Raw genomic sequence first — 25,109 nt, forward strand, 5'->3', positions numbered from 1 at the left:
CTCCAAACCCACATTCCCTCACTCCTTTTACTGTGTTGGGATGAGAACAGACTGCAGTACAGGATGGGGAGGAAAACACACACACATGCACACACACACACACACACACACACACACACACACACACACACAAAACATTCTTTTCCTTTAGAAATACCTGTAGAAGAAATAATCTGGTCAATAGTGATGCGCTTGTCTTGGGGAATGGAACTGAAAACTTATGCCCTCTGACCTGCTTAACTGCTTTCCTTTTCCTTCTCTGCGATAAATTTACACAGAATCAACTCCCCCTCTTCCCTCCCCTCCCCTCCACTTCCCTCTACTTTTCCCTTTTCCCTTTCCTTCCTTTTCCTCCTCATTCTCTCCTTTTTCTTTGTTGGTGTTTGGGGGTGATGGAAGAAAATAAGGTTTCATTACATAGTTCATGTAGGCTTTGACCTGGCTGTCATCCTGCCTCAGGCTCCAGAGGGCTGGGATCACAAGTGTGCACCACCATGTGTGGGACAGCCACTTCATTATTCCTCTTGTCATTCGATTGATTCCCAGGTTTCCTGGCCTAATGACCACTATGGACACTGCCCTTCATGTCCCTGCAGGTCTGTGTTCCATGTCTTGAGGAGACAGCACCATGGACTTCTAGATACCCTTAACAGATCCAGGGAGAATTTTGTCAACTTGGTGCCAAGCTCAGAATAGGTTGAGAGGGACTGGTAGAGAGGAGGTAGACAGGCAATTCCCGGGTGCACGTGGACCATGGGCCACATGAGCTGTACAGTCCTGAATGTGAGTCATGACAATTCCAGTAAATGCAGCGGAAGCCTTCTTCCAGGTCTTGCCTCTCTGAGAGGCATTTAGTGAGCTCATGGTGGATTATTACTCAGTCCAGGGATACACATGTTCTAGGCACCGGCCTCTTCACATGCACCATTTCATAACCCGAAGAAAAACCTTGCAAGATAAGAACGATTTGCCCTGTTGTAGGTGTCAGTACATCGAGTTCAGAGAGGTTAAGAGAATTGCACAAGATCATAAGGTTAATGAGGAAAGTTGATTCATACCTGACATGAGCTCCAGAAGATGATCCACCCTGGAAATGACAGTGTGTCTGACCAAGGACAATCTGGACCCTTCTTCTTTGGGGTGAAGGAAGGCCCTGAAAGCATCTTAAGGGGGTCCATGCTATGTTTTCACAGATTATATTTGCAAATCAAGCCATCAGATAACTTAGCTATGCATAGGTGTGACTGTACCCAGTTTGCCCTTTGTGGCAATGTATCCTTCCCTCCCTTTCCTGCACACAAAGGCCAAATCATGACCTTGTCATCCTTGTGGCTGCATTTGTCTTTCTGCCACATATGTGTGGGCAGCTGTGAGCTAACTTACCAAGAAAAGAATGGAGAAAGCCCAGGCTTTGGGGGTTTCGATTCCACCTCTGCCAGGCTGGGGAGATGGCTCAGCAATTAACAGCACTAGCTGCTCTTTAGGAAGGCCCTGCTCTTCCAAGGCACTGGCTCCCAACATCCACATTGTGACACATAGCCTTCTCTAGCTCCAGTTCCAGGAGATCTGAAGCCTGCTCATGGCCTTCATGGGGACGGCAATGCATGTCATGCTGGCAAAACACCCAAACACATAAAACAATTTTTTTAATGAGTCCAATAAAACTTTAAAAACTAAAACAAAAATTTCAATTGTTCCATCTCTTTAGGGGAGAAAAAGCTACCCAAATTGTAGGATAGGGATGGGATACAAGGAGAAGTTGAGAGGAGGTGGTAAATAGCAGAGTCACTGCTCTATGTCCTATTTACAACCTCTGTAGAATTCAAGCCCAGGACTGGTAGTTAGCAATCCTAGAACAAAGAGACACAATTTGGGGGGGGGGGGGAGGGAGGGAGGGAGGGAGAGGGAACTGGGTTCGACATGTAAAATAATAAATTAAATTAAAAAAATGCTTTGAGGAAATTTAAGTTGAAGGACAAGTTACTGGGGAAAAGGATTTCTATTTTTGTTTCCACAGAAAATGAAAAGATGTGGATTCCTTCCAGACTAATGTGGTTTGATCACGCCAGACCGCCTGAAACAGAGTACAAGCTAATCCTACATTCAAAACAGCTGGACAAAACAGCCCTACAGACTACAGCCAGGATATCTGAATCTTCTTCGAATCCCAAGACAGTGCCCCTTACCAGCAGGAAGTAGTTTGGAAAGAACGACGCCCAAATTCCCAAATATTATGTATAAATGTTTGTTTTCATTTAATTGGACTTTGTTATATAAAATTAAATGAAATAAAAAAACAAAAAAAGAAACCATATATATATGTGTGTGTGTGTATATATATATATATATACATATATATATGTATATATATATATATATATATATATATATCCACTTTTAAAAAATAAAAAATAAAAAAAAAAAGAGACACAATTTTGGAGGTCCAAATAGGCTCGGGGAATTCTCCAAGTTTTTTCCCATACAGTGCTTTAAAACTGGCCTTTAAGGCCCTGTCCGTGAGTAAAACATAGCCATCCCTAAGAGGTGATGATTCTTTACACTGTTTAGGGAATCAGTGGGGAGTTGGGGAGGCCTTGCCATGAAGCACGATTCCTGTCTCTACACAGGCTCTTATAGACTAGTCAACAGGGTAAAAATGTAACTCTCTGTAGAACTAGTCTACACACATATCTCACTTAATGCTTGCAATAGCCCAGTTTCCATGTTGCCACTGGGATCGTCAGAGCCAGGGCTACAGAGTTGTCCTTCTCTCCTGCTCCCCTTCTTCCTCCTCCTCCTCTGGCTGTAGATGATCTTTTATTGAAGTCATTTCTCTTGTACTTTGTTAACTAACCAGTTGGTCCACTTGTTGATGTCATCTATGATGTCATAAGGGTGGCAACCATGGACATTACAGCACATGAATTGTACTGGGCCCAGGATTTCTTAAATAGTTCAAGGAAGTTCTCTAGCTATGGGCCAATTAGTGCTGCACATGTCCAGCAATGTTGACAATCTCATCACGAGTTTCTCATTCCCACTGGGTTTAATCAGTTTGTTTCTGTCTCTCAGAGGTTCCTTGGGAGTGTTGATGATGAGGACCGAGGTGGAAGGTATCACTCAGTCTGGGTCTTTCTGCTCTGAATGGTGAAGTTTCACTGTGATTCTAAGATCATCCCAGTCAATCATCTTGGCATCACCATCCTTTTGTGGGGCCTGGCCATGGGAGTTAGAGTTCATGTGGTGCCAACCTTCCCAGTGATGCATCTCAGATAACATAGCTTGGGTCTAGCTGAGGTTGAACTGGGGTGGGATAATAGAGACAGCTGGAGTCTGATGACCCCTATCTCAAGACTACTGAGGGGAGTCACACCTTGGCCACCTCAAGTCTTAGCAGTGTTCTATTCTTGGTGCTGACACAACTCTGGCATTTAAGAACAGAAATCTTTCTTCTGCGAGAGTGGGATTAACTGGGATCAAATGTCTAGAACTTCTGGCACACAGCAAGAATTTTTGTCCATCTTCAGCCCTTTCTACTTTTGAGGAGACAGTTATCCTATGCAAGTGTAGTCAGAGGACTTAAATCAACAAATATCCTTTATATATGGAGGCAGCCTGAAGGCCTGGAAGCCCATATGAACAAAGTCTCTTTCTGTCTTTCTCCCCCCTCTCCCCCCCGTGTGTGTGTGTGTGTGTGTGTGTGTGTGTGTGTGTGTGTGAGTGTATGTGTGTGTGTGTGTTTGTAAGTACAGGAGCAGTGCAGGAGTGGGAAGCCGGCTGGGGGGGCGGGGGTTGGTGTAGAAAACTGGATTGTTCTATTCTAGGCCTAAGATAGTTTTGTCCAGCATCAAACAGTGGCTGTCCCACCCCTGCCCTGGCCAAGTCAACCACTACCAAGTGGAAAGTATTTTTTGGAACCTGGAAAAAAAAGTTTTAGAAAAGTCACACACAGATAGCCCAGGTCTCCAAACCATATTGGTGTAACTTAGCCATGAACTGGCATTACCAGCCCAGGCAATATGGCAATGGTAATTGGGGTACCTTCATTTCTGTTTATCTACAACACATGGACCAAGGCTGAGTATAGTCAGGCCAAAGCAAGCAGACCTGGCCTGGCAACATAGCAAAGCATTGGTTTCACCACGTTCCCTTCTAATGTCCCTCAGCAGAATTGACAGCCTCCACTAGGATGGCTTTCGGATGACAGAAGTGACCCAACCACTCCAACTTTAACCATTTGTTTAAAGGCACGGCCTTGGAGTTGTGAAACAAGGTGTGTCTTCCCACAAAGTAAAGCTGCTGAACATCACGTTGCTCGAAGTTTGAGGAGCGGATGTTTAAAATCCCCACCCACTGTGCCAGTTGGCTCCCCTTTTCCTATGCACAGTTACAGCCCTGACCCCAAGAGCCATTAATCTGGTTTCCTTGTACTGTTTCTTCCATGAAAGCTGAGCCAGCCTTTCTCGTTCTGAGATTTGCAGATTCGTCAGAAAGACCCTGCTTCAATCACTGACATTTCAAAAGGGGTCTTGGAGTGGCAAAATGGTTGCTTTGCTCTGTCGACCTTCTCCTTGCACATGAATATTTATGAAGTGCTCCCACAGAGAACCCAGATAAGAGGGAAGGTCTTTCTTCTGTTGGAGGAGGTGCTTAGTTTGTAAACTACATTTTTTTCCCCTCATGCCTAAGAGTTGTTCCCTCCCCTCTCCCCAAAACAAAACCTCTTTTTTTTTTTCAAATTAAAGAGCATTAGATTTTTGATGTGGAATATCCCTTATGTTTCCGTGATTTTCAGACTAGGATAGTTTTCTACAACTCTCTAATTACTTTCTTCACTACACATACTTGCATAGGTGGAACTCATGACTTGTGGTAAATGGTGAATTCCACAGACGGTTGCATTTTTTTCTGACCCATTTTCTCCCCTTTCCTCCACCAGAGAACAAATCTGCAGCCACTGGATTGTTGCCAGGAGTCATGGGGGAACTCCAACCCTGACAGCTGGTGTGCTACTGACCCCTGGTGGTGAGACAGCAGGATGCTGTCTCCCACGCTCTGGGCTCTCACCCTTGTGGGAACAGGGTTGCTGGTCTGGTCACAATGAACAGCTTATGGGGTCCCAGATGGTCCCAGGGGCCCTGGTGCTAGGTGTCATGCGATGTGTTCTTTGTTGTGCAGAGGGTTTCAGGCTGTGTACTTGACTTTACTTCCTGTTTGGTACACTATGGATCAGATTGTTTTAGCAAAGGAAGTCATTCCCCAGGAGTAAGATGGTTGTGGGGCCTTTTGAGATGAGAAAGTTCTAGCTGCAGCAGAAGCTCCCCAGTGAGGTTTCCTTCACTTTGGTATTTCCAGAACTGACCCATTGCCTACCATGAACACACTACGTTAACACCTGGGAACTGGTATCTAGGAATTTCTCACAGCCTACTGATGAGTACTTACTGTTCGAAGTGTCTGGCTCAGGGAAGGGATACAAGGAGGAACTGAAGAGTTCATCTCTAGTTGGAGTTTAATTGGACAATCAGGTTAGGCACAAGAAAAGTTTCTTGCCAGCATAGAGCAATGAGTTTAAAATACTCAAATCATGCGACTGCCTGCCAGTGTTTAGGAAAGGCACTGGCGCTCCGCCTGGCACATGACGTCAGCGGCAGCTTTTCTCATCGCTGGATTTGACACTGTGCCTTCAAGGAAGTGATGACAGGATAGAGGACCTCCTCCTGTGTGCCAGTGTCTCTGTGTTCATTGTTAACTCCACAATCATAGAACGGAAGCATTATCCTAGATAATCCACAGGTGAAGAAACTACCTCAGACAGTTTAACTGGGCCACATAGCCACCAAGTAGGAGAAGCAGACTTCTATTGAAGACCAGCCTCACTCTAGAGCCCATTCTCCTTCACTCCTCCATGACTCCTGACTCCCCAGGCCCTTCCTTTATAAGTCATCACACCCTATCAGGGCTTAACTTGAAGGTTGATCCCCCACTACTCGACTATGCCTTCCTTCGTAAGCCCACACCCTACTAGGTAGCTCTAGACTTAAGTTGAGAAGTTCCTAAAGCAAGTAGACATTAATTGAAGAAAGCAGTGGCTAGGCATGGAACACTGGTGTCCTTCAGTCTCTAAGCCCAACACTGGATAGTCTATCTCAAGACCTGAACACCTAGAGGGTAGGCTGGCCTCAGGGACAGACAGCTGTGTCACACTGCTGGACTAGTTCCAATTGCACTTAGCTGGTGAGCAGCGTCTACTCCAGAGCTCCAAAAGGCCTTTGATGGTTTTGTCTCATTATAGATTCTTCATAAAGATGCCAGTGAACCCATATCTGGAAATGGAAAGGTAGATTAAAACAGGACTCTAGTAAAAGCAATAGGTTGATACACAGTATAGTGGCTAAGTATTTGGACTCTGCAACACAGAGTTTTTAAATTTCTTTTTTTTAATTGTGTGTATATGGTGTGTGGGTATGAACACATGAACACAGGAGTCCTCAGAGAACGTTAGATGCCCTGGGGCTGGAGAAAACCCAAGTTTGGTTCCTAGAAGCTATGTTGGTGGCTCATAAATGGGCTTAATAGTGGCTGCCACTTACTAGCAGTGTCATGTCATGTATTTCTTCCCCACAACAGGGGTCTGGAAAGATGCACAAAAAGAGCTGGAGATGTATCTCACTGGTAGAGTGCTTGTTTAACATGCATAAGGACTTAGGTTCAATTCCCAGCAATGCAGTAAATAAATAATAAAATAAGGCAGGAAGGGTAAAAAGTTAAATGTGAGATAGAATGCCATCAGGCGTGTTCTGCTTATATTAAGGGTTATACATGCCAATATATTAATTAAGCTAGAAGACATTAGGATTAGGACGGCATGCCCAAAGATACTTGCAATTCTTTGGAAACAGTTCCCTACTGTGTTCAGAATAAGGCTTTGTGATTCAGCTGATTTGAAACTTCAAGACTGTTCATCATGCTTGGCCTAACAGTGACGTCTAGTGGCAAAGGTACTTATTACAGATTTGTATTGCAACCTCAATGCTCTGTGCTGGGAAAGAGGATTGCCCACATGAGCGCTGATCATGTCTGGAAAGGATTGTCCCAGAAAGATGACAAATCTGGAAACAGTAGCCAAGTCCTACACATTTGGAGTGGAGTTATCATGACCTTTAAAGTCTTTTCATCCTCTTTTGGGCCATTGCTGATGTTCCCAAGAGATCTGGTTACACACACCAGAGAAACACAGATGGCATAAATGTCATACATGTGCATGTTAAACAAGCACTCTACCAGTGAGATATATCTCCAGCTCTTTTGTGCATCTTTCCAAACCTCTGTTGTGGGGAAGAAATACATGAGACTGTGACATGACACTGCTAGTAAGTGGCAGCCACTATTAAGCCCATTTGTGAGCCACCAACATAGCTTCTGGGAAACAAATTGGGTTTTCTCCAGCCCCAGGGTTTTTAAAGTGTTCATCTTAACTTGGTGTTACAATACATGCATACTTCACAAATTTAATTTGATCCAGGGCTATGTTAAAGACAAACAAACAAACAAACAAAATAGTGGGTATGGATCAGTATGGGGCTCTTGGTGATTGTAGCTTTCTGTCCTGTCTGGTTTAGGGAAGGCACTGGACCCCTTGCACATTTTGCACAATGATTGAAGATAAAATTTCACTCTTCAATGAGAGCATAAGTGAATGTGGGAATGAGTTCAGAAACAGTCTCAGCAATAACTCCAATCAGATTCTGGGCTAAGTGTTGCTTACAAAGATTCCAGGAAAGCAGGTTCAGAAAAGCCATCTTAATCACAGAATGAGCCCTCTTAGCAGTGTAGATGTGACATCGGAGGATTCCATACACCTTCATTCGTTTATTTCCATACTCACTTTTCATAATGCCCCCAGCTGTGAAGGCCAAAAGCCAAACCTGATGTCCATTTTGCCACCTTTCTATAATCCTCCTGTTCTTTAGCGAAGATGCAGTGTAAACCGAAGCTCTGGGCCACTGTTGAGAGTTCTTTTCTGTGGTTTCTCCTGCATGGTACACACTGCACGCATTAATCAACTTGCTTGGTTTCCTATGTTTTTTTTTAAAAATAAAATTCATTATTAGTGGGACACAAGGACTATTTTAGGGCTGAGGCTGTAGCTCAGTGACAGAATGCTTGCCAATGTGTGTCAAGTCCTAAATTCATTCCCAGCACCCCTGCCTGCTCCACAAAGAACTGTTACAATGTATTCTATTTGGCCACACTGAGATACTTATACCCACTCCATGGGGGGGGGCAATTAATTTGTCAGTTTGATGGGATTTAGAATCACCATGGGAACAAGTGTCTGGTTATGTCTGTAAAGGGATTTTTATCTAGATGAGGATGGTGTAGGAATATGCACCTTAAAAGTGGACAGTACCATTGTTCGAGTTGGGGTCCTGGAATGAATAAAGAAAACAAACTGAACACAGGTTCTCACTACTCTCTGCTTCCTGAAGACACAATATGACTAGCTGCCTTCTCTTTCCCACCTTCATGGATATAATGGACTTATCCCCTGGGACTATAAACATCAACCCAATAAACCTTTCCTTAAGGTATTTTTTAAAGATACTTATTTTATGTATTTGCATTGGTGTTTTTTCTGCATATATGTGTGTGTGAAGGTGCCAGATCCCCTGGAGCTGGAGTTACCATGAACTGCCATGCTGGTGCTGGGAATTGAACCCAGGTCCTCTGGAAAAGCAGTCAGTGTCAGTGCCCTTAACAGCTGAGCCATCTCTCTAGCCCCTCCTTAAATTATTTTTGTCCGGTATTTTGTTGCAGCAACACAAGGACTACGTGAGTGGAAAGCTCATACTGTGGAATGCAACTGACATAGGGGACGCTGGAATTAGAAAAAAAGTTCTTTGAGAATTTCATATTAAGCCCCTCTCCTCCCAGATCCACTTCCCGCTCACTCCCACCTCCCAACTTTGTCCCCTTATTTGTTAACAACCCATGTATCCAATTCATGCAGCCCATATATTTTGAGTATGCCATCCATTGGTGCCTGGTCCACTTATCAGGGGCCTCAACTTGAAAACTGACCTCCATCAATGGTGCCTCCAGGAGAGGTGGGGGGCTAGCCAGTCCTTCTAGTTCTGGGCCAGGATGTTGACTGGCTTTATCTTGTGCAAGTATTCTGAACACAACAAAAGCTGCTATTCCTGAGCATGGGTCCTGTCACGTCTAGTTCCAGCAGGTAGACAGATTTGTAAAGAGTATCACACACACACAAGCACACACAGAGAGAGAGAGAGAGAGAGAGACAGAGAGAGAGAGAGAGAGAGAGAGAGAGAGGGAGGGAGGGAGGGAGGGAGGGAGGGAGGGAGGGAGGGAGGGAGGGAGGGAGAAATACACCATCAAAGAACTCAGGCAAACACTATTCAAAATTACATCCCAAACCATGATTGTGATTAAATAAGGTCAACAGACCCCGAACTTGGGTAATTATAATGTGGATAGAAAACAGCTTCTTTTTTTTTTTTTTTTTTTAATATGGAATACAGGATTAAGCACTTACATATAAAGGGACATCTCCAAAATATCAGAAAAGACATAGAGGGGATGATAACATTTAGGGAATCTGAGTAAAAGTCTACATTTTTGCAACGTTTTTGTTGTCTATAACTACTTTGAAATAAAACTCTTAACCAGGCATGTTGGAACTTCTTATCCTTTCAGCACTTGAAGGCTGCAGTGAATTCAAGGTCAGCATGGACTATACATGAGACTGTTTCTTGGAGGGGATAAAAAAGAAAAAAAAAAAAAAATTTCAAGTACGAACCAGAAGTGTTTGGGTGTTTTCAGATTCTGGAATATATGCATATATACAACATGGTCATGGAGTTAGGACCTACGTGTGCACTAAATCAGTTTCAGCTAGGCATAGTGGTACACAACTCAGTAATAATGGAGACTGGTAGGACTCTGCAAGTTAGAGGCTAGTTAGTATATAGAGTTCCAAGCCAGCCAGGGCACACCTATAAGTCCCTGTTCTCAACCCTGCCTCTTCCCATCCTCTTCCCCCCACGCTCACAAATTAAGTGCTTGCTTCATAGACACCTTTTACAAGTGGCCTGAAAGCAATTTTATAGTTCACATTCAAGTGAGCAGATCTAAGAGGTGAGATTACTAAAGAAATATACTGGCCAAGGACCTAACATGTTACTGCTAAGTAGACCAGAGTCATGAAGCTGTTTTGGTAACATCCTATGTGCAGTTTCCCCAATAAGGGGATGAAGTAATAAACCTGTAGGGTATTCAAAGGGTTAGGTAAAAACTGATCACTGCTCTTAGCGCTGATAGGTACAGTCAAGACACACCCACAGTTCTATGTACATGCTGCTCAGATGTCTTCTTGAAGGCAATGGCACAGGAGACAACTTCTTAAACTGAACACCAATAGTGAAGACACTAAGACTGACAATTAATAGAACTTCATCAAACTGAAAAGCATCTGTAAGGCACAGACAGGACACTGTCAACAGGACAAAATGGCAGCCTACAGAATGGGAAGATCTTCACCAACCTCACATCAGACAGAGGACTATCTCCAAAATATACAAAGAACTCAAGAAACTAGACATCAAAAGATCAAATAATCCAGTAAAAAATGGGGCACAGAGCTAAAGAGATTCTCAAGTAGCTGAGAAACAAAATGTTCAACATCCTAGCTATCAGAGAAATGGAAACCAAAACTACTTTGAGATGCCATCTTAACCTGTTAGAATGGCTAGGATCTTCTGTAACCAGGAAAGGCATCGAGTTGTAAGACTGGGACCCCAACTCAGCCAAAACACCTTTGACCCACAACCTGTCCGGCCTGAAAGACATGCTGGGGCAATGGTGGCTGGGCTCGGAGCTTCTGGGAGTGGACAACAAATGACTAGACTAACTTGAAACCCACACCACAAGAGTCCATGCCTAAAACTGCCTGGATGACCAGGAATAGGGAGCTGGGTGGCCCAGAGACCTAGGGCTGAACGAAATATGACTGGCCAAGAAATAGTAAGTAAACAAAAACTTTAAAAAGCCAGGGAAATGACTCCTAATGATGTTCTGCTATATTCATAGGTCAGTACCTAGCCCAATTGTTATCATAGAGGCTTCATGTGGCAGCTGATGCAAGCAGAAGTAGGGACCCACAGTCACATATTAGGCAGAGCATAGGAAACCCCTGAGAAGTTTGGAAGGACAGTAGGAGCCAGAAGGGTAGAAGATACCAGAACACAGAATTAACTAAGCAGGGCTCACAGGGGCTCAGACTGAAGGGGCAACCACAGAATCTGCATGAGTCTGTGCTAGGTCCTCTGCATATGTTGCTGTTGTTTAGCTTGGGGTTTTTGTGGGAGTGGGGGTGTCTGATGCTCCTGCCTGCTCTTGGGGCGCTTTTCCTCTGACTGGGTTACCTCATCCAGCCTTGAAGCTTTGTGCCTAGTCTTACTGCATGCTGCTATAGCCTTCAGTTGATATTCCTGCCCCTGTTCTGAAGGCAAAGCAGTGGATCTGGGAGGCATGATAGGGAGGGAGACTAGGAATGGAGGCTGCAGAAGGGATGTATTGTATGATTGAATAAAGAAAAAAATGTTTCAAGATTTTAAGAAGGCCCAATCCCTGGCAGAGGAATTATTAGGTGATTGCTGGGGAAGAGTCGATCTGATATGGCTGTCAGCCTCAGTGCATAATCTCCTCCACACACATGAGCACTGACTGGATGCAGGGTTATCAATGATAGCAATGACAGGAACAAAAGTGGAAGGACAGGAAGCTGAGATGGAGACTGGAGGGCGGGAGGGGAGCAGTGCTTAAGTTGAAGATAATGGTGCAGATAGTCAAAATACACTGTATAAATGTACAGAATCTTCAGACTAAATAAAAATATTGACTAAAGCATAGCTTTTTTTCCACATTCCTTTCTTCTAAGACTGTCTTCTACTTTGCCTAGAGACAGGCCTATCAACTTACAGCTGACCTTTATTTAATAAGGTGATCTCTTGAGTTCTAGGCCACAAGCCTGAGACCATGTCTCAAAACATGTTTTAAACAATTATGTAGAAGCTGCTGAGGTGACTCAAGAGGATTTATGTGCTCACCACACATGAACCTGATGACTCGAACTCAACAGAACTGACTGCGCAAGGTGATCTTCTGACGACACCTGCAGTGGCTGGCCCCTGCCTCTTACCCCATCTTGCACACAATACACTGAAGTCTTGATGTTTAAACATAACCCAATCTAAGTAGCACCATATACTCTCCTTTGCCAAAGCATCTCTAGTAACTTGATAACCATTTGTGCATGAATTATTCCATGCTTTTGTAATCAATTTTTTACTCTCATTAATGAATCTGACAATCCTAGATTAAGCGGTACCAATGAATGTCAGGAACGCTAAACCACTTAAAATCTCTATAGATCTTAGCCTTATGGTATTTTTCAATTACAAATAGTTAATATTTAAAATTACCTTTAATAGGTTCTTGCATTTTAGTGGTTCAGTAATATTACCAGGCCACTATTTGCTTTTCCTTAGACTGTACACTCTAACTTTATCCCAAATTACCTGTCGGAAATAAGTGGAAAGCTACCTTGCTATTAAAATATTGCTTCTTAGCAATTTTAAATAAGGTATCTCTGAAGCCATTTAGAAAAACAAGATTTGTATTTTATTTCCTTGTAAAAATCTTTACACATGCAGACAAACCAGTGTTAAGAAAGTATTCACCATCATTTAAACAAATAACCACTTAAATAGAACAGTGTCTGCAAGTTTCATCTGTATAAAAATAAGATACATTTTTACAGAATTCACGCTCCAGTTCTTGTAGCAATAAACAATACACAACTATAATAAAGTACAATTGAACCTGACCATGGTTTTCAATTAGATACTGCTAGGGCATTTTAATGTGCAAAAAACCTTAACATAGTTCTTTTCCAAAGAAAATGTCCTCAGTGTTTCTAGAGACCTAGACAATTTTAATAAATCAATTCCTAATCAGTTTGCTTTGTTTTGATTGAGTCCATACATCATACTGCACAACCTGGAACCGATGATGCAGTGTCAGAGGAAGAAAGTCAACGCCTATGCCTGCCATGTCCTGAGCGACTGCCACCATGGTGCTTGCCTTTATGGGATCTCTCAAAGGATCGAGATCTTTCACGCCTGTCTCTGTGATGTCCCCTTTCATGCCTGTGTTTCTTGGTAACATCTGAGTGATCCCGAGACTTGCTCTGAGATCGAGACCGAGATTTTTTCCTTTTATGACCATGTCTATTTGAGCTTTTTAAATCTTCTCTGGTATGTTTGGCCTTAAGGTGTGGAGAACCATGATTATGATGTCTTCGAGGGCTTTCACTGTGACTGCGGGACCTGCTTCTTGATCTTGAGCTGTACGTTCCAGATCGACTTCGCCTATTATTATAACTTAAGACAATAAAAAGTTTCAAATTTAGGTTCAGTTTCTAGTGGGAATTGATCATTAACTGTTGTTCATTATCAAGCTCTCAAGAATCAGCCATGAGCATTGAAAAGTTAAACTGACAGACCATGCTCCTCAGTCTACCCACCCTGACAAAACATCCTATTCCAGAGAAGGAAGTTGCCAATGTGTCCTAGAACCATTAACCTAGAACCATTACCATTCAACTACCAGAAGAAACCTACAACCCAATTAAAAGCTGACTGCAAGTTTTGGGCTTTGTAATATAACATTAATGAAATATTCCTATTTCTAACAAACAATGCGAAGAATAGCTTTCTTTTTATACATATACCTCAATGGCATTTCTTGTAAAATGAGGTGTGTGGGAACAAAACAATGTATAAAATGCCAATTAAGGGATGGCTCAACAGGTAAAGGGGCCTGCCATCAAGTCCAAAGAGACCAGGGTTTGATCTGAGACCCACAAAGTGGAAGCAGAGAACTGACTTTTTACAAAATTTCATGTAACAACATTTGGGCATATTTAAAACACACAACTGAAGCACCACACACATTCAAAGTGTGTCTAAGTTTATGTCTCTTAATGTTAACCCTAATGCTTATAATCCTAGCAAACTGGTGCTACACCTCCCCCCACCACTAAACAAAACCCCCAAATACCTCCCCCTAGTCTAAAGACCTCTTTTCAAATGCTCTAAGCCCAACCCACAAAAGACCCATTACTCACTGTCTTCTTGGGGTGTGTGATCTAGAGCGGGATCTGGTTCTTGACCTTGATCTACTAGCACTTCTGCTGTTTCTGCTTCTCTTGCTGTCTTTTCTTACACTTAAAAAAAGAAAATGCAGGAGGTAATTTTGACATTGTCTTAGGATGTGCAAAGGTTTAAAGGTGAATATTCAGCCCTTGAAGCACACTCACCCATTATAAGGGCTTTTTGAAGCCTGCTGTCTATCCTCAGGTTCTTTTTTGACTGTCTTCACATTAATGGAGATTGGTGACTTCTCTTCAGCTTTTACTTCTCTTGGTGACGCTTTTAACAGACAAGGACAATATGTTAAGGGCAAGGTTTAGCAGAGAACAAGTTTCCAACACAACCAAAAGACTACACTTCTAATCCTTAGACTGATTTGTCCCCAAAAAACCCCAGTGACAGTATTTTAATGGTCTCTAAGCAACTGACCAATGCTCATATCACAGTTAATTCTGACAGTATCTTACATGGTTTAGAGGCTGGAGAAAATCCACCAAGAGTTGAAAGGGCCGGAGTTCCATCAGGATTCAATCCTTTTGCTTTTAACTTGGCTTCCTGTAAGGCTACTTTTCTTTTTTCTACTTCTTTTTCTAGCAATTCATAGTTAGGCTGTTGGATGAAAATAAAGTTAGTATTCCCTTTACATTCTTGGAAATTGCATCAGCACCAAACTGAGTAATCAAAATTACCTTTTTCCTGGTATAAAGTCTAAGTGTCTCTATGCAGATTTCCTGAATCTCCTCTTCTGTGGTACCAAAAAGAAGAAACCAATGTGGCCGAGTTGGCAATGGAATCTAAATGATTAAAAACAGAATGTTACAAGTTTACACTTGTCTCAGAAGTAATAAAACTCCTGGAATTCACTTTGTAAAACCCAGTAGGCCATATACCTACCTGAAGTGCTCTAGCTGCAAGGTAGATACAAGCACATGCTATAGTCTCTGGTTGAAAGCGAACGAAAACATTGGTTCGAAGACTGTCATTCATGTAATTCCTGAAAAACATTTCAGCTATAAGCTTAGTCCATAAGCAAATCAATTCTTCTGAAGTGCACATAAAATTGGAGACTCAATCTACTTCATTCTTTTTTCTTCTCCTTATGTTCACATCTTTAAAATTTACCATGTTAACAATTTCTAACCCTTTCCACAGCACTTGTAAACAGTTCCATATTAGCAATATAGATCTTACCCCAAAATTCTTTCAACATAGTTATAAAAGGCAATGATTTATGAAATCAATTCTGACATGAGGTTCAGAATTCACCACTCTAACAATACTTCAAGCCATTAGTTACTGACCATCTCTCCTTTATCCATAATGAAAAGCAGTGTCAACCAAGTTCTTTAAAAAAAAAAAAAAAAAAATTCAATATCAGGAACAGGGGTAAAAAGGTAATTTTAGTAAGAAACCATCAAGTTACTCTTACAGTTAGAAAGAAAAAAACCACTTCAAAAAAAATCTAGGTAGAGAAGTGAGCAATAAGTACAGCATAATGGCCTTGTTTACATACCTTTTTTGTAATTAAGCATAAATAAAAGCAATGATCTAATTACATAAACTTCTAGTGAAACTTTCCTATGAAATTCCTTAACTAAAAAACTAACTGGCTGAAAACCCTGAGCTAGAAATTAAACAGATTATTTCTAAAATTCTTACACTCACTTAAAACTTTTTTTTTTGTTGCTGCACAGAATACATTAAAAAGTCATGCATTTTAATAAAGTAATTGGCTTTTCTAATGTTACCAGTATCTACTGAGTCCAAGAGAAGCATGGCAGTCATTAGGAAAAAAAAGACATATTTTTGGAAAAGTCCAGAATTATTTAATGCTTGTTTATTAAGTCATATGAATCATTTATGACTAAACCACAATTTCCTTGCTTAACTCTTCTGTACCTCAAAGGCCCGAGTTCAAAAATATTTAAGTAACACCAACTTCTCTTTTTAAAATTAAAATGCTTCTTACATCACTGCCTGCAATGGCTCAATAGCTGGAGTAACCTAAAATGGCAATAGGTTTCCATTTAAAGCTACACGCTTAAGATAGCCTCCTTTAGTAGAAGGGATGTTATACACACTTCAAAGTAGAAGTTTAATTGAACCCAATTAAAAAAAAAACAATTCATAATGGCTGGACAACAGTCTATCAAAAATGAAATATTCATTTTGATAGTTACAGGTATACATTAAATACATAGGCATGATGCATAGTTACTTCTAGAAGCAAATATACAAATCCTTTTGACACCCCGACAGAACTAGAAGATGCTGCCAGATGGATATGGACCACTTCAGTGAATCTCGGATGAGAGCTTGCACTGGATTGGCTGGAGAGCAGGCTAGCCAATCAGGCCATCCTGAGGTCATGGGCTGAAGTGCAGAGGGCAGAGTTCTATGACTTACCATCATGGACTACCCTTTAATTAAAGAGTAGAAAAAAGAACAAAGTTAAATTGAGTTCTCCATTAAAAATAATTAGTCAAGCCAAGAAAACAGGAAGCAGAAATAAGCATTATTTACCTTTTGGTTAAAAAACAAAAACAAAATCCCCAAAACAAACTTATTTCATTATTTTGGAAAGAAAAAAATGAAACTTACTTTATTTCTGCTTCTGTTTTCCTGACTAAAGAAGAAATGTAAAAAAGCAACTTACCAGGCAGTTTGAACCAGGGTTTGGTTACGTTCACATTCTAAGACTTGTAAATACATTACAATGATCTGAGGACAAGGAAGAAAAAAACTATTTAGTGTATTGGTGGCTCTTTCACAGCAGAGTTCAATGAATAAAGCATTTCAAGCGTTACAGCTTCAATTCCTATAAAATTCTGAATAAAGGCCAACATAAAACATAGAAGACTCAGTGTTGATTATTACTCAATTCTATAAAAATATGCTTATAGGTGTGGTTAATAACTCAGTGTTTCTAACATTCACCAAAAAAGGGTAGAATTTATACTGAGAGTACACAATGGCCACAGCACATTTTCTAGAACACCAAGCACTGTTTTAATTAATTTCTGCAGTAAAACCTTACACATTAAAGTTTCTTTTAAAAAGCTACATATAACTCAGTGATAGAATGATTGTGTTGCATTTGGTTCCCATTAAGACATACCAAATACACATTAACTATCAGTTCATATCAAGTGTTTCTGAACTGCTATTATCGATTTATGACTATATAAAAAAAGGAAGTTGAAAATACCATCGTCACCCAGTTAACAGCAGAGCTAACTATCTTCAATAATCTAATTCTTGTAACTACTGTTCAGAAGGGTAATAGGAAAGCCAAAAGGGAAAGCTTTTATTAATGGTTTACAGTGAGCAGCTACCATTTTCAACACTTTTTAACATGGTATTTTCTACACAATTCATTCCTTACATGAGGAAGTCATCACATGAGCTTGTTAGACAGAAAACCGAAAACTTAGCCACACAGTATTCATGATCACACAATCACAAATAAAGTCTGTTTTGAGTCCTATTTTTCTGACAAACATCAACATACAAAAAAGCTTTTGAAAACTCAACACAAACAAGTCAAAATTTTAGGAAAAGCCCTAATACTTACAAAATGTAATTTCTACATTCTATAACTCACCTTATGGGGATGCTTGACATGAACACAAAACCCCAACTCCTTTAGCACTCTTCTTTCAGCCTTGATAACTTGATTTTTGGTGTTAATGTAGTTCTGATCAAGGATCAGAGGGCTTGGAGTCCTATAGTTTTTAAGAAATAAAATCAAAACTGTTTTGCACATCCAAAAACCTTTTATTTGTGGCATCTCCATTTTCCCTTCCAACCAACTATTGGCAACAGAAACCAGCTTTTTAAACTCCTGCTAACAAGTTAAAGCATTAATCTTATGCTGTCCAAGTTATGCTAATTATATGTAACTAGACAAAGCTCCTAAAACTAACATAACCTAAAAAACACATTCTTAGGTCTGACTTTTCTTTTTCTTCTACTTATGCACTTAACTTCAGTGATAAAACATTACTGGCACAAACCACAACCTCCTAGAAGCTTCCCAATGACAAGAACCAATGTGATCCCATTTACTATAAAGTTCTATTATGAACAAAGATTTAAAAAAATTTTTTTGAGTAAACCCTTTACTAAATTTATAGTCAAATTAAAAGCTACGGGAAGAAAAGGTAGTTAATTCTGATTTCTCTTCTGGGACAACACAAATATATGAACATTGGTTTGCTTAATTATCCACCCACTCCTGGCCAAACAAACAATCCCCCAAAATTAGCTCAATTACCAAATGAAACAAACAAACAAAAAAAAACAAACAAACAAAAACAAAAGATTTAAGAATAAACTAGGTAACTTCATCAATCTAGCACCTGTGAGACTAAGGCCACAAAAGGAACTGAAACTTAGAAATCATATTTGAGGCCTGTGTGGAATGTTCCCAAAGTTGTTTCTCATTGAGTTTGTTTTTTTTTTTTAAGGAACACCTCTACTCATATAAAATGTTATCTCATGAATATCATGTTTGTTCCTTTAAAAGAAAGCCAGTCTTGTTATAGAGTCCATCCTGCCTCATCTACTGGAGAGCAGGTCATGTTAGGCAAGTGCAATCTGGCTTCTCTTGCAATCTGCCAATTAAGTAATGTTAATGTGACCTATGAAATTTACCATGTTTTTTTGATACATTATGTCTAACCATCAAGATGTACACATCTATTAAGAACTGTACAATAAGTATATGGGTAAAAAAAATCTAAATGTTTTCTCAAATACTCAATTCATTTCAGCCAAGTTGCTTGAAATATATAACCTGCTTGAACACAAAGTATTTAAATAAAGCATAACCACTTAAAGGTAATAATGTTGAGCCAGAGTAGTAGCTCACACTCATAAGCCCAGCACTATGCAGGAGTAGAAGGATGTGGAGACAGACTTCAAGGACATCCTCCACTATATCAGGTGAGTTGAGCCAATCTGGGTTAAGTCTTAAAAAAAAAAAAAAAAAAAGAAAAGAACAGAAAGTCTAAAATGAAGTACATTAATTACCACCCTGGTAGGAAGCTATGAGAGTTAAAAAAGTCATTAACTTTACACTTTTCCTTATTTTCACTTAAAAGCAAAATAGTTACTGTTATTCTGTAACTTTTTGTGTTAAACCATTCACAGTTGGCAGAAGTAACATGAATAGTAACAAAGTAAAGATAAAAAACTGTTTCAACAAGTTCAATTTCTACTACATCTTCAAAGCGAGAAATTTTAAGGCAGTAATTGGGGAAATGGCCTGCTTTGAATACATTTTATATCAGAACAAATAGCTGCAAACTGCACTTTAGGAGAAAAGTCACTTAACTCAAATGGGAGCACCCAATATACTTATGAAAACATACTTCAAGAAGAGATAGGTTTTATATATGCATTACAAGAAAATTTGAAGACAATCCCACTACAAGCCCATTAGAAATGATCCTTCAACTGGTACTAGGAGCCACAGAGGTTCCTGTGCTTTATCTGTACACAGCTTAGCTCTTAACCCTCAAAATCCAGACAGCCAACAGCACCATTAAAATCCCTATACAAATAGTTTAACATCAATTTCTATGTCACTCTTCTTCATGAGTTAAAATTTATATCATATCTTATTAAGAAAACTTTTTATAGTTATTTTTAAATGGTAATAAAATGTGATTAAGCTGGTGAACACTTTTTTCAATTGTGGCTACCAACTGGTGCCAAATTTAAGGATCTGTCACCAATTCTACTTAAACAAGTATCTTAAAATAAGCACATTCCCCACAACAGAATTCCAAAGAACATGTAAAGGCACAGGCTTTGTTTAATGCCAAGAGTGAAATGGTTAAGGCATAAACAGGCCATCCCAAGCTACCACAGTGAGACCTTGAATCTTAAAACTCTATGTCTTACAATTTTAAAATAGACCAAGGAAACAAATCCATTACCTTCTAAAACTCAACTGTCTTAAGTTCTTGTTCAGTCTTGCCACTACCAATTTTCCAAGATTGTAAATGTATAATCTCTTGCCTTCATTTTGTTCAGAATTGATTTACCTCATAAATGAAGGCAATCTCAATGAATACAAAACTACCTAACAGATTTATGCCATGATAAAACAGAAAATGTCTCCATAAATCAGTAAGCAAAGACTCTGAAAAAGCATTTAAGCAAAAGCTTTTTATATTAAGTAATTCAATCAGAAGTATTTTAAGCAATACATCAAGTTGATTCAAGGCCTGCTAGAATTTCCTCCCAATCAAGTAAACAACCTTGATCAACACTAGATGAAGAGGTGGCATTTAAAAGCTGGAGGCCTAAGTCCTCATCTATTCAGAACTCAGTAACATCTATTGACAACACTCCAAACTACCAAACTCCGCCTCTGAAGGTTCTTTATCAGACTTTGCTCATTAACCTACTTGAAATAAAATTTCAATCTTTAGGAAATCTTGGTCTCTTTATTAGAAGTTTATGGGATAGCTACTTTCTATAGTATGACTGAAACAGCACATGAATGACAAAGTTAGAACTAGGCTTCAAGCATGGTTAGTTTCCCTCAAGTGTTACAAGGTAATTAATATACACGGAGAAGACAAGATTCCTACTCAACACACAAAAATTTCTAATGCTTATTTTGAAGTAAATAGGAACATTCCTTAAATGTCATACTGAAGATATCCCAGAACCAAAGAAATAAACTACAGATGGTTAGATAAAACGCCAATACTAACTGGACCCTTACAATTCTTTCTTTTACACATTGAAAATAGGATCAACTGCTACTAACAGTAGTTAAACCTTTACAAATTAAACTTATAATGCAATAAAGACATGAACAGACTTTAAAGAAAAAAACAACATGCTGGGACTATTATATATCAGCAAATTATATCTTTAAGCTACTGGGTCAGGAATAGCTTTCCTTTTTTCCTTTAAATTCAGCTATTCTGAAGAACTATCAAACTATTAAAAAAAAAAAAAACAACTCAGGAGTGGGGGCAAGTCAATTATCTCATATTGAGGACTGGGCATTGGTATTTACTGTTCATGTAGCCATGACTAAAAACGGTGACATTAAGGCTACATGAATGTGCCCCTGTAGCTATCAAGGCCATACAGTAACCTAGTTAACATTCACAAATTGTACTAAAATTCAAGACAAACTAATTACAGTATAACATTTATGAATACTTTCTAACTATACCCTAATGCAAAAAACACAAAATACATTACTAAGCTATAGTTTTAATAACTTGGACAGCAAAGAAAAAAGCTTATAACAAGAAACAGGAGTTTTTTTTGTTTTGTTTTGTTTTTTTCTCTAAATGGTTCACCAGTGGCCAACCTGTTAGTCCCCGATTCCAGTGACCTATTCTCAGAACACTGGCTTCTCCTTGGGGATTTTCGATACTTCACTCACTGTTGCCATGACGACAGCTTCATCTCTATGTACCACTCCACATCACCCAGGCTTTGGTAAATGTAGCTGGTCGCTGTATAGTCGGTTGCAAGGGAAAAAAGAGTTGAAGTTAATAACATATACAAGTCACATGTTTGAGTAAACTTGTAATATGCATAGAAACACTTATATCCTGCTTTTAAAAGGGGGGGCTTCCATGCAATTAACTTCTTTAAGAATTTCAGGCTATAATCAACTTGTAATATTAAAACAAAATCATTGTCTTTTATGATGATCAAAAATGCAGTTGCATCCAACAAAAGTCAGTCAGATTGGATTATTTTGAATTCTGAAGTTTTATAGCTAAGATGATCCTATTCTGACACCAAGGAAGGAGGAAAGTTAAGTACCATAGGAAAAAACGTCAAGATGTGATTATAGTTGGCTCAATGACTCATATACTAGAAAATGTCCTTTTCATCTGAGTCCTTTAACTAAAGAATTCGATCAGGACATACTAAGCACCAGTTGGAATCCCCCATTTCTCTACTTTCTTCAGCAACTGAGAACACTTTCAAACAAACAAACAAAAAAAAAAAAAAAAAAAAAAAAAAAAAACTTGTATCTGGGAACACACTGAATGAGGCTGAAAAGGTATGGAAAAGAAAAAAAAAGCTATTAAAAAAAAAATCAGGGCAGCAATTTTTGACCATGCTACCCTTGAAATCACTGTTAATATCTGCTTATCTGGCTACTACCTTCACCGCCACCTACTTACAGATTTCCACCGATAAAGACTATGTATGATACTCATTTGGACTAAGCAACACGCAGCTCCCAAAACAACTTGTCTTTTCACAGCTAACCTTTCAAACTCATCACAATTCCTCAGAAACTAATTAACACCATCAATTATCAATCAGCATGTCCTACAATCACCTGTAGAACAGGATCCTGCAACAAGCTTTGGTAGTGCCATAGATGATGATGAAGGCACAGGCCCACATAAAGTTACCAGATTATCACTACTATACCTCAAAGATACTGTTTCAGACTGGATTTTCTTACAAGATCAAGTTAAACAGCCCTAGCTGAAGGCAACTCAATTTGTTATTTTTCTAACCCACTCACTGAGACTGTATCTAACCAAAACAAAATACCTGTTCAATCCCTTTGACTTCAAACTTCAAACTTTATCATCCTCCAGTCCTTTCAGATCCGGTATTATTCGATATAGCGTAGTTCAATGTTGAGAAGTACTCTAACAAAAACCAACCTCAATTGATGAAGAGACTGGGACTCCAAGCAGAATAACAACCTACACGGAACTTGGCCACAATATTAACTTGAACTACAGCACTTTCAGGTCCAGCCTTCAGTTTTCCAGAGAAGGGAGGGGAAAAATAACTTACAGAATACACTCCCACTTGAGCCAACCGTACTCCCTTTCTTGTTTAATCTTAAACCAGGGGACTGGCTCCACAGCACTGCTAGGATTGTCCACAAATGCAACTCTCTACAAACTTTAGATAGCTGGTTAATTGAGGGTTTTCTGAAAGTTCCATTGTCTCTATGTGAATCTCAACACTAATGTCAGTTTTCTTTTGCATCCATACTGACTTAAGAAAAAAAAAGATGTTTTGACTTGATGATTGGTGTAAAACAGCAGTAGCAAGAAAGACTATGTTTAATAGGCCAATCTTACCTTTTTCCTCTTAACTGGCGGAGATGATGAAATACATTAATCACGTCTCTTATTCTTCTTGGTGCTTCTTCGATTTTTGACGCAAGATTAATACAGGCCATGGCAACAATCTGAAAGAACCCAGGAGGGAACAAAACTTATAACAAAAAGTTAAATCTGAAGCATCCCTGCCCAAAGCCTAACAAACTTATTATGCGTGTATTCTGTTTTTCGAGACAGGGTTTCCCTGTGTAGCTTTGGAGTCTACCCTGGAATTGGCTTTGTAGACCAGGCTGGCCTCAAACTCCCATGGATCTGCCTGTCTCTGCCTCCCCAGTGCTGGGATTAAAGGCGTGGGTCACCACAGCCCCGCTTTAATTAACTTACTTTTAAAGAGAAACATTAGGCTACAACGGGGCTTTTGGCGAGATAAAATAATGGGCGACTTTTATAGAGCACGCGGCTTACCAGCTGTACACGTCTTTAATTGCTCCACCGCTCGTAATTTTGGCCCTGAATCAAGCTAAGACCAGAGTTGGGGCTGAAAAATGTAGTAACAGAGCACGTGGACTCGGGATCCATTTTCTAGTTCTTGAAACACGTTCTAAGAGCCCCATTTCCTTATGGGTAGGAACTCGGTACAAAGGCCTAGGCTAACCACTCCCTTTCTGGAAAAGCTGGTTACTACCCCTTCCTTCCCGCTTCCGGATGAAGCAATCCCTTCCCGCCCGCCTCCGCCGACTCACCTCGAAACTGTGTTTGACGAAAGACTTGGAGTAGAAAAACCGATGAAACAACACCTGCCCCGTTGCCATCGCCACCTGCAGACAAGAGAGGAGAACGGAAGCGCCGGGGTCAGGCGGGCCCGCACCAGGCGCCGCCGCCATTTTGTGCGGCCGCTCTCTCCCCTTCCCCCGCCCGGGCCGCGCGGCGCCGCTGGTCCCCGCAGCCCTCCCCGCCCGCCCGCCCGAGCTCCCGCTACACCCGGCCGCGGGACTCACCTGAGGTAACCGGAGGAGAATGCCGGCGGCCTGGATGAGCTCGCAGCCCAAGATGCGCAGATCCGTCTCGCTGGGCAGGTCGAGGCCGTCCTGCATGGACGGGGTAGGCGAGAGGCGCTCCTCCGGAATCAGAGAGTGGTCGATGGTAAGCGACACCTCCGAGTACAGGCGGTCGCCGATCAGGATCCCTCCGGTCGTAGTCGTCGTCGTGGTCGTCGTGCCCGAGCTGGAGCCGCCCGCGCTCGGGGCGGCGGACGAAGCGGAGGCGGCGGCAGCGGTCGAAGTCGGGTGAGGCCCGGACGCCATAGTTCCCAGCGAGCTGCACGCACGGCCGACGCAGCCGGAACCCAAAGCGAGACTAACCTGCGTCCTCGGCGCGACAGATATTCCCGTGACCGCCGGCTTCCAGGCCGCTGCACGCAGCGTCTGCTTCCGCCCTGACGTCACCAGGCCCCGCCCCGCCCCGGCGTGCGCCAACCAGTTCCTCCGGCCTTCGGTCCCGCCCGGCGGGAGGGGCTGGGCGTGGAGAGCCGCAGGCCGCTCAGGGCTACGAGGTTAAAACTCCCTTTAGGTGATCTGCAGGGTCGCCTGGAGGGTCGACCCCGTAGATCCCTGCGCCCTTTGCCCCCGGCCGGTGTGTAAGGTGACTCCGAATGGGGCAGCTCCACAGTTTCTGAAACAAGGAAGGGGAAGCGCGCGGGGTTCCGGGAAGCGCCCAGCGCGCGTGGGTGTCGGGGTGTAGTCCTGGAAACGTATGCTGGCCCTGACCTCACCTCCCTGGGTTTATA

General features: G+C 41.1%; 1 protein-coding gene across 1 annotated transcript; it reads right to left on the reverse strand.

Moving 5' to 3' along the window:
* Positions 1 to 12,682: 12,682 nt before the first annotated feature.
* Ccnl1 (cyclin L1) lies at positions 12,683 to 24,768 on the reverse strand. Its single transcript, XM_051199500.1, has 11 exons — positions 24,322 to 24,768; positions 24,067 to 24,141; positions 23,342 to 23,451; positions 17,842 to 17,962; positions 16,894 to 16,958; positions 15,132 to 15,231; positions 14,927 to 15,031; positions 14,705 to 14,846; positions 14,405 to 14,516; positions 14,213 to 14,311; positions 12,683 to 13,466 (listed from the first exon to the last, which is right to left on the reverse strand). Exons 1-11 carry the CDS (start codon positions 24,625 to 24,627, stop codon positions 13,118 to 13,120), a joined length of 1,584 nt encoding a protein of 527 aa, XP_051055457.1. The 5' UTR covers positions 24,628 to 24,768; the 3' UTR covers positions 12,683 to 13,117.
* Positions 24,769 to 25,109: the final 341 nt, after the last annotated feature.

This window comes from Phodopus roborovskii, unplaced genomic scaffold (assembly GCF_943737965.1).
Source record: "Phodopus roborovskii unplaced genomic scaffold, PHOROB, whole genome shotgun sequence".
NCBI lineage: Eukaryota > Metazoa > Chordata > Mammalia > Rodentia > Cricetidae > Phodopus > Phodopus roborovskii.